General features: G+C 63.2%; 1 protein-coding gene across 1 annotated transcript; it reads right to left on the minus strand.

Moving 5' to 3' along the window:
- Nucleotides 1-826: 826 nt before the first annotated feature.
- Nucleotides 827-5,963, minus strand: EN2 (engrailed homeobox 2). Its single transcript, XM_055334754.1, has 5 exons — nucleotides 5,887-5,963; nucleotides 5,662-5,795; nucleotides 5,390-5,590; nucleotides 4,641-5,312; nucleotides 827-1,446 (listed from the first exon to the last, which is right to left on the minus strand). Exons 1-5 carry the CDS (start codon nucleotides 5,961-5,963, stop codon nucleotides 1,130-1,132), a joined length of 1,401 nt encoding a protein of 466 aa, XP_055190729.1. The 3' UTR covers nucleotides 827-1,129.
- Between the last annotated feature and the right edge of the window lie 3,661 nt (nucleotides 5,964-9,624).

Raw genomic sequence — 9,624 nt, forward strand, 5'->3', positions numbered from 1 at the left:
AAGAAAAAAAAAAGGAAGAAAAGAGCAGGTCCCTCTCGGGAGCTCTCTGCCTGCCCAGAGGCAGCAGACCTCAGCCACCTCTGGGGCCCATGCAAGTGCCTGGGTGAGCCAGTGGGGCCTCAGGAGATTCCCGGGGCCCGGAGGGCTGAGGGGCAGCTCTACCACTGCTGGTCTCCGCCACAGGCTGGGCCCACTGGCCTGGGATCCCTGAAGTGGGGCCTGGAGGCCAGAGGGCTGGCTCTGGCGGCAGGCGGCTTGGTAGGGGACAGCAACAGACAAGACGGACGGACGAGAACAGAAGCACACAGAGAGGTGCTGGGAGGTGCTGGCCAGGCCTTGGTGAGAAGGAAGAGAGGAGGAGGAGGAGGAGGAGGAGGAGGAGGAGGAGGAGGAGGAGGAGGAGGAGGGAAGGAGGAGGAGGAGGAGGAGGAGCACCCAGAGAGAAGGCAGGAGGAGGGGAGCTGGGTGAGGCTGGGGGCCTGGGTGGCCCAGCACTATGGACCCAGGGTTCCCCAGGGGGTGCGCTCCTGACCACGGCCAGGCCCAGGCCGCACACTCCTCCCAGGACCCCAAAGGTCACCTGGCCCAGCCAGGGCCCCTGCCCTCCCCACTTGGGCCGGGGCCAGGGCTGGGGGCGCAGACCCTCCTGCTGTCCTCACTGAGCCCACACAAACAAAGTGGCAGAACTCAGAGACCAAGTAGGAGCTATTTATTCGGTTCACAGTCGTGTGAAATGCAGCAATAAAAATCTTTGGACTTCAGCAAGTTGTTTTAATTTTTTTTCTTCTTTTGAAATTAAAAAATAAAAGTGTCCCATGTCCCACAACGGAGCCTAGGGGATTAGAAAAGATGAAACCCTAAGCAGCCCCCTTCGCAAACAAAACATAAAAATCATAAAATTAGCATAATCTCATAAACACAGAAAAACTCAAAAAATACTTTATAGTCAGATATTTTGGATTTTACACCACCTGTAAATTATATATACATAGAATATTGCAGAACCATAGCTAATACACGATATCTTCACTATGAATGCTGGTATAATCTTTATACACTGGCCCTTGATGATTTTAAATTATTGCATTGTTGAACGCGGACTGAGACCAGACTCTGGGGCCCGCCCGCCCTACTCGCTGTCCGACTTGCCCTCCTTGGCGGTCGTTGAGTGGTTGTACAGGCCCTGCGCCATGAGGTGGACGGCCAGCGTGTTCTTGTTGCCCGTAGCCTTCTTGATCTTGGCGCGCTTGTTCTGGAACCAGATCTTGATCTGTGACTCGTTGAGGCTGAGCTCCTGCGCCAGGCTCTGGCGCCGCTGCTCAGTCAGGTACCTGTTGGTCTGGAACTCCGCCTTGAGCCTCTGCAGCTGCTCCGCCGTGAAGGCGGTGCGGGGCCGCTTGTCCTCTTTGTTGGGGTTCTTCTTCTTTGGTTTGCGAGATCTGGGACCTGGGTGGGCACGGTGGACAGAGGACATGGTGGTTAGGAGGGTTGGGGCCTGCCTGCCTACTCAGGGGGAGCAACAGAGGGGCGCAGGGGCTGGGGAGGAAGGCGCCCAATTGGTCGGGGCCTGCTGGCATGGCTTGCTCTCTCCAGCCTCAAGGACCCACCCCACGAAAGGGGTGGAAAGCCAGAGGTGGGCCGAGGAAATCTGGGTGCAAGGGGCTTAGTGCGGGTACAGGGAAGGCTTAGTGGGAGGGTCTCCAGGGGTGCCTGGCTGGCTCAGGGCAGGGAGCCTGGAGTTCTTGATCTCGGGGGTCAGAGTTTGAGCCCCACATGTGGCCTAGAGTTTGCATAAGGTTAAGAAAGAAAGAAAGAAAGAAAGAAAGAAAGAAAGAAAGAAAAAGAAAGATCGATCTCTAGATAAAAGGGAAAGTCTTACAGGAGGGCAAAAGCCCCAAACTTCCTAGCATGGCGTCTTTCTGTCCAGGAGTAAGGACTGGGTGGCGCAGGAGGGGGAAGAGGGACGCTGGAGGAGGGGCGGGCTGCCGGGCTGCGGGAGCAGCAGGAGGAGCCCAGGAACAGCACCGGATGCCCCCAGGGGCTGATACCCTCAGGGCTCAGGGGCAGTGGGCAGTAAGGGAGTCTGCCTCCACCCTGGCCCCTCTCTTCCCCTAACTGGCCTTGTGGGTCCCAGTTCATTGTTTCCTTTCCAGAGGGGAGACCGCACACACATCCTTCCTTTCCTGGATGGGGAAGGACCACAGAGCCACCTCCCGCTGAGGCTCCCAGTACAGGCACCCCCTCCTGGACTGGGGCTTCCCCAGTGGGAGCCACAGTGGAGCCCAGCTGACCTTGCATAGAGGGTCTCCTCCTGCTGGGATGCACCCCCTCCGCCCAGCACCACTGGAGGCTGGTCTGGGACAGGTCCTAGGACCCAGCCATCTGGAAAGGCCGGGATGAGGGGAGCAGAGAGGAGAGCCAATCCTTTCTTTATTGTTGGTGTCTCGAAGTTCAGCCCCAGGAAGGTGTCTTTGAGGGAAGAGACTGCAGAGGCCGCTAGGGGAGGGAGGCCGGGCTGCACATGTGTGGGTTTCTTACTCAGTACAGTGATCGAACTTTGGGGAGCTCCGGTCCCAGCTCTTCCCCAGAGGCCGATGGCGGGAGGCTGGACCCCTGCCCAACCCCTCCAGCAGCCAGAACCCCCCAGGTCTCCACAGCATGCCCACCGGCCCAGCCAGCAGGGCCAAGGGACAGCCCCACACCCTGCGCAGCGGCTGCAGAGGGAACTTGCCAGAGGCCCCCCCAGCTGCTGCTGAACCGACCTGGAGAGCGCGTGGTGCACCCCTGCTGCTCGGGCCAGGGGTGTGGGCCAGCCAGAGCTCCCTGCCCATCGGCCCGGCGGCGGCGCGCTCCGGGAAAACCACACTCTGGAAGACGGGCTGGGGACGCCGGCGACGGGGCGCCAAGCCCCATTGGGTGCAAACCCCTGGTCTTCCAGACTCTAGAGCAGACCCCCACCGAGCCCCGCGCCCCCACCCACCCCGAGCGCGCCCACCGTCCCGCCCCTGCTGCGCAGAAGCTGAGGGTGCTGGTTCCGAGCCGGCAGGAGGGCTGTGCTGGAGAGGCTGCCGGGGTGCGTGAAGGCTGGGGTGGCTCCCGGAGCCCTGCTCTGACCCGAGCGCGGCCTCGTGCTCTCGGGAGGCCCGTGCTGCGCCTCCCCGGCCCGGGCAGCACGCTCCCTACCCTCCCTACCCTCCATCCCCTCCGGTCCCGAGGGCTCTTGCACACGTGAACCGGCCCATAAGAAGATACACGGCATTTTGCAGAAACAAAATTTCCCTAAAATCGGGATTTTTAGTTCTCTTTCTTTGATTTTCTTTCAAAACGGAAACACTTAAGAGTCGCAGCAACAGAAGCAAACCTCAGCAAAGAAAACTCTCTGCCTTGCTTCTTTCTAAAAGGCCCAGAAATACACATGTTATCTTATGGGTTTAAGTCCGGGGATTCCATGAGCCGGGCCGGGCTGCGGGGCTCCCGCGGGCACCGGGCCTGACGCGGCCGCCACTCGACCGCCGCACAAAGCTGGGCCAAGCCTCCTCGCTGGCCGCATTGTGAGCCTCTATGTTAATTAAATATTAACAAAGGAGGGAGGCGAGAACAATGGAGCAAATTTCAGATCTAGCGGGAGAAATGTGGATTTCCTTGGAAATACACACACGGGTTTCTGCGGGAAGTCGGCCCAGGGGCGACTGGGTTGCGCTGATTTGGGTAAACATCCCCCGCCAAACAGTGGAGGGCTGGGGGCCGCCGGTTGGGGACAAATGGAGCCCGTTCCTAATGGCGGGTTCGCAGCTGCAGCACCTCCCCCCCCCCACCGCCACCCCATCTCAGGCAACGGAGGATTTCCATCAGGACATGCATTCAGCTTTTACAAACCTAGATCTATGGAGAATATACCCAGAACCTCTGCACACCCCCGCGGGCCCCTGCACCCCACCCGGCCCAAACTGGCTCTTTCCTCCCTGGAGCTGCCTGGGGAAACCTCTGCAAGCAGGTCCTTTATTTGGGGGGGGGGGGTGCGGGCCTCCGTCTTACCGGCCATGTGTAAGATGGGTGCTGAGCTTCCCCACCCGGCCAAGGGCACCTCTGTTTTACACCCCTTCCCTACTTCTATCCAACCCGCCCCCCCCCCCACACACACACACCCAGCCCAGGCCAAAGGAAGAGTCTGAAGCCTCGCTCCTTCTTTCTCTGGCTTCTTCTGGGATAACTGGGTTGGGGCGAGCTGGGCATGGGTCCTGGGTCTCTACTGAGTTGGAAGGACGGAGCCGAGAAATTGTTGAGTCCAGCTTCTAGGCCAGTCTTCCAGCCACCCACCTCTCACTCTCACCAAATAAACTCCAGGCAGGGGAGAGAAGAGCCGGGGACTTTGGGGAGTGGCCCCCAAAACAAGAAAGAGAGAGAGAGAGAGAATCCTGTCGCTTCTGCTTTTCTAAGCCGTCTGTATCCCCCTGCGATTCCGCCGTGCCCCCTCCCCTCCCTGCCGCTGCCCCGGCCGGCGTCAGGCGCACACAATGTCCCCGCTGGTGCGTCTTTGTGTGTGCTGGGGGTGGGGGTGCCGTCCTGGCGTCCTCTTCCCCGGGGTGAGTCCCCGGCCAGCGCCTCCCGCAACCCCGCGGGCCTCCCCGCCTGCCGCTCACCTGAAGAAGGCCGGTCCGAGTAGCGCGTGCAGTAGACCCAGGCCGGCCAGAGCATGGGCTGCGCGCCCAGGTTGGCGCCGGCCTGCGAGCTGTCCGAGTCCGAGCTCACCGACAGGTCTCCGCCGCCCAGGGCGCGGGCCTTGAGCGCCCCGTCCAGGGGGCCCCCGGCGTCGCCGCCTTTCTTGGCGCCGCCGTGCAGCGAGAGCGCCTTGGAGCCGCCTTCGCCGTCGCCCGGAGAGTCGCCGCCGCCGCCGCCGCCGCCGCCGCCACAGCCGCCGGGCAGCGGCCCGCCCGCCCCGGGCGCCCCGGGCGCGCTCTGCCGGGCCTCTCGGCCCGACCCCAGGAGCTGCTCGGCGCCGCCCGCGCCGCCGCCGCCTTCCGTGCCGCCCGCGCCGCCTTCCCCGCCGGCGCCGCTGCCTCTTCCTCCTCCCGCGCCGGCGCAACACGTCCCCGCGTCCTTCCTCCGGCCGAACTCGGGCCGCAAGATGTTGTCGATGAAGAAGTTGGTGATGCGGTGCGGGTGCTGGTGGTTGCCCGGCGCCTGCAGGGCCGCGGGCAGCATCAGAGCCCGCCGGCGGCCGGTGTCCGCGTCGCCCGGGCTGCCGCCGCCCCCCGAGCCGCCGCTGGGGCTGGATTCCGGCTGCCGCTGCCCCTCCGCCGCCGCCGCCGCCGCCGCCGCCGCCGCCGCCGCCGCCGCCGCCGCTTCGCTGGGCTTGGGGTCATGCTCCTCCATGCTGTTCGCCACAGACCCCAGATCGGTTCTCCGGGGCCCCCCTCCAACCAGCCCTCGGCCCGCCCGCCGAGCGCGCGGAGACTGTCGCGGCCGGCGCCCGCTCCGACCCCCCGGGGCTTCCGAGGGCGCGCGCGGCGGGGGCCCGGGCCGGGCTCCTGCGAGTCACCGGCCGCGCTCGGAGCGGAGCCACGTTCCAATCCACGAGCCGGGTCAGGAGCTACCAGGACGCCGGTGATTCAGAAGAGCAGGGTCCCCGTCTCCGCCGCGCGCCGGGCGCTAGACAGTCACAGCCGGCCGGCGGGGACCCGGGGCTGCTCCGCGGCTCTGCGCTCCGCTCCCGCGCGCGGCCGCCTCCGCCGCCGCCGCCGCCGCCGGTGCCGCCGCTGCCGGTGCTGCTGCCGCCGCGGCCGCCCGGGCTGGAGCTGCGCGCATGCAGGCAGCGCGCTCCCCGGCGCTCACGCCCGCCCGGGCCCGCTCGGGCCGCCGCCGCCGCCGCCGCCCGGCCGCCCCCGCCCGCGCGCCCCGGCCGGCCCTCGAGGGTGCGGGGCGCCAGCGGTCAGCGCGCCCGCCGCCGCCGCCAGCACGCACATGGAGGCCCGCGGGCCCGCGCTGCGCTCGGCCGCCGCCCCGCTGCGGGCCGGGGCGCCCCACCGGCGTGCGGCCGCGCCCCCGCCGAGCCCCGCCGAGCCCCGCGGCCCGACGCGCATGGGGGAGCGGCGGGAGGCGCGGGCTGGGCCGGGCCGGGCCGGGCCGGGCCGCGCCGCGCTGGGCGGCCCCCGCTCCCTCGCCGTCTGCGCGCCCTCGCCGCCTCGGCCTCCGCGCGGGCTCGGGCGGCTTCCAGGCCACTTAGCGCAACCCGAGACACTTTCGCTCTGGATTTTTGTTCTTATTTTTAACAGAGCCCCCTCGAGTGACGTCGCGGGCCGGTCTCCTGGACACGTGCCTCGGGCCAATGGCCGCAGCGCCGCGCGCCCACGTGACGCGCCGGCGGCCGCTCGGTGACAGGAGCCGCCCGCCGCCCCTCCCCCCGCCGCCGCCCCTCCCCCCCTTAAAGCGGCCGCGTCCGCGGGCTCCGCGTGCGGGCGCCCCGGCCCCCTGAGCCCGCGACCGCGTTCCCTGCGCTCGCCCGCGCTTCCCCGGCCGTCTCTCGGCTCGCGGACGCCCGGCGCCCCCGCGGCGGCCCCGCCGGGTCCTCCGGGTGTGCGTCGGCGGACACGCGCTGGAAGATCGCTATTTTTAACATTTCCATATTGTTTACCGTGGGGAAAAATCCCACAATTCCTTGCACAAAAATGCATAAATAATATTAAATGAGCTGCCGACGTACAAAGGGACTTTTGTAGTCTCCTTTCCTGCTGGCGGAGGGGGAACTGTCACTTACACTTGACTTTGGTAACCTGGCAGATTCCCGACTTAACCGCAGAGCTGGCGCGCAGGACCCTCCTCCCGTAGACACTCCCTGTAAGTGTGCATGTGTCTGTGCGTGTGCGTGAGCGGGGAGGCGCGTGCACACGGCGCGAGTCCACCCGGGAACGCCGGTGCTCGTGCAGCCTGCGTGTAGACCCCGAGGAGCGAGCGCGTGGGGAAGGAGCCGTAAAGGGAGCATGGCAGGTTAGCCCTGAATCTTCTCTTTTGGAAAGGAGAGGAGGAGGGTTGACGATTCAGTGAAACCTTCAACGCCATCCAGAGAGAAGACCCCGGAGCGGCCGTGGCCCCGCGGGTTCTCAGACCACCCTCCCACCCCCACATCTCTACCCCCACCGAGCGGCTGGCTACCAGGCCCTTCACCTCGTTTTCTTTGTCCTAAAATCCCTTAAACGAGTTCCTCCTCGGGAAAACGGGGGGTGGACGGCTGAGGGCTCCAGTTCCCTTCTCTGCACTCCCCCCCCTTTTTTCTCTACGCCTTTCTAAATTTGCTCTCCAGTCCCGTCAGATGTCCACCTTGAACTTCTGTTTCCTCTTCTCCTCCCCCTCCTCCTTTAGGCTCCTTCCGGTTTGCTCTTCCCTCCTCCCCCTGCTGCAGATACCCCACTGAACATCCCTGTCCCCCTAAGCTTGGCTGTCCCACAATGAAAATGCATTTTTATGGAAATTTGGAAACTTCGGGAGGCCTCGGAGAGGCCGGCTCCAAGGCTTTAGGAGCCGGACACAATAAAAGTACTCCCGGTGGAAGGAGGAATGGGGAGGAGGAGGGAGGAAGGAGCACTCGGGCTTTGAGGCCCACTGCAGAGAAGCTCCAGTCCCGGGGCTGCCAGTGGGGCACTGCCAGGCTGGGCAAGCGGCCCTCTCGACTGTGACAGTGGGGTGTCCGAGCCACCTTGAGTGTTGACGGCCTCACCCTAGCCTGACTGGGCTCTCTGCCCATCATACCCAGGTTCTGTGCTCTTTCCTATCCACTCTGTCCACTCCCTGCAAGCTCCAGAGTGCAGGCCTGTGGGGGAAAAGAAACAGCAGTTACAAGGGTTCTGTTCCCAGGCCAATTAACCCTCTGAGGGGGTACCTGGGTGGGGGACAGGAGAAGGTGATGGGCTGGGTCAGCTGGCCAGTAAAGGTGGACTGCTTGTTTGTAGGCTCCAGAGGTAGATGGAAAGGTTCACTGATCCTCTGTGAGACTCAAACAGGGTAGAGAAGGCAATTCTCACCTGGGGTGACTCACATCTACCACCTCCCTCGCCCCCCCCCCCCCCCCCGTTTCCTCCTATTGGAGGGGTCCTTGCCAAGTTATCCAACTAGGTACATAACTGCCAGGGGCCCTCCCTGAGTCTCAAAAAAATCAAACCTCACAGTCTGCCTACCCCTAGGAAAATGGGGCTGGTGAGGTTTGAGGGAATACCCTATCCACTCGTGTTGATGGTTTTCGGGGAAATTTTCCTGCAACTCTGAGAACCCTAATCATCACCATCCAGGGAATGTCCAATTACTTAGGGTCTTCAGAACTCGGAGGGAGCGGAGGGAAGGCCCAGGGCTGGTCTGCTTCCTGCAAAGCCATCCCAGGTTAATTTCTCCACCTGTCCCATGAAAAATCAATTAGGCCGTCTCCTGAGAAATATTTTCTAATTTCTGGGGGAAACTTTGCCTCTGATTGCCTTAGCATTAAGCGAGCCCACGGGGCTGGACTTCCACTGTGTTCTTTCCTGCAACCCAGACCCATATTTATGGCCGCAACAGGAAGTCTGAAAAGCAGCACGCTATCCCCAGGCAAACCTAGCCTGCTTGTGGGCAGCAACCTTTGGACACCAGGTCTCCAGGGTCAGGCTGGTCTGAGGAAGAAGGCTGGGAGAGGGGAGCCAGAGGTGCAGCAGCAGGAAGAGAGCAAAAAGGAAGGAATATGGAATTCGAGTATCAGGCCCCCCAAAGCCAACGCAAACATGACAATAATTCCCGAAAACAGCGCCCCTTGAGAGTGAGCACCATACAAAGGGCCAGGGGGGCAGGGGGCAGGGGGCAGGGAGCAGGGGAGTCTGGGCCCAAGTTGCCCAAGTTGAGGGAATTCTAAATCTTACAACATGGGTGTCTCAACAAGCAGTCTCAGGAAGGTCCAGCTGGGCCTCCTGCGGAATCCGGTACACCAGCCTGGCTGTGCTTTTTGGGGGGCGTGGAGGAGGTGGTGGGGCATCTGCAAGTCCCTCTCGTGGAGCACAGGGATGCCTGCCCTGCAGCCGTTTTGCCCCGCGGGCCTGCACCCCCTACTGCCTGACCCTGCCGGCCGCCACCGCTGCACTCTGGTCGGCTTCTCGGTGGGCGAACTGCTGGCCAGAGAGCCACCGCTGGACGTTTGTCTGTCCCTGGTGGAAAGTGAGGCGGAGGCCAGGAAGCTCGAATACTCCCACTCTCTCAGGTGCAGGGGAGCGTCCTCAAACCACCCACTTTCAGAGAACTACCTCCGTACTTCCTGGGCTATCTGCACAAAGACGGGCCAGGGAAGAGCATCCAAAGGAAAGGGCTTCCAGACACGTCAATTTAGAATAGAGACGCTAGTATCACAAATAAAAGCTGGCGCATGGCTGCGGATGGCAGCCCATGGCAGGAGCGTTCCTGTGGAGGTTAGGTGCCTGGCTGCAGATGCAACCTCCTTTTTCTCCCCCCTAAAAGAAGGCTGGGGGAGGGTGACTTTTCCGGCAGCTCTGTTGTCCTCTCACTTCCCACACTTGTCTAGGTGGGTGTGAGGACACTTGGGAAAAAAAACAAAGGTGGTGAGAGGAGCCTTCGCTTGCAGGGGTCCCTGCCACTCCGCTGGAGGAGATGCCCAAC

Source organism: Nyctereutes procyonoides, unplaced genomic scaffold (genome assembly GCF_905146905.1).
Source record: "Nyctereutes procyonoides isolate TBG_1078 unplaced genomic scaffold, NYPRO_anot_genome, whole genome shotgun sequence".
Lineage (NCBI taxonomy): Eukaryota > Metazoa > Chordata > Mammalia > Carnivora > Canidae > Nyctereutes > Nyctereutes procyonoides.

Coding starts and splice junctions, on each gene's coding strand:
- EN2 (XM_055334754.1), bottom strand. CDS start 5,963: ATGTGCGTGCTGGCGGCGGCGGCGGGCGCGCTGACCGCTGGCGCCCCG. Junction 5,591..5,661: donor CGGGTCCCCGCCGGCCGGCT/GTGACTGTCTAG, acceptor GCGTCCTGGTAG/CTCCTGACCCGGCTCGTGGA. Junction 1,447..4,640: donor CTCGGACCGGCCTTCTTCAG/GTGAGCGGCAGG, acceptor GTGCCCACCCAG/GTCCCAGATCTCGCAAACCA.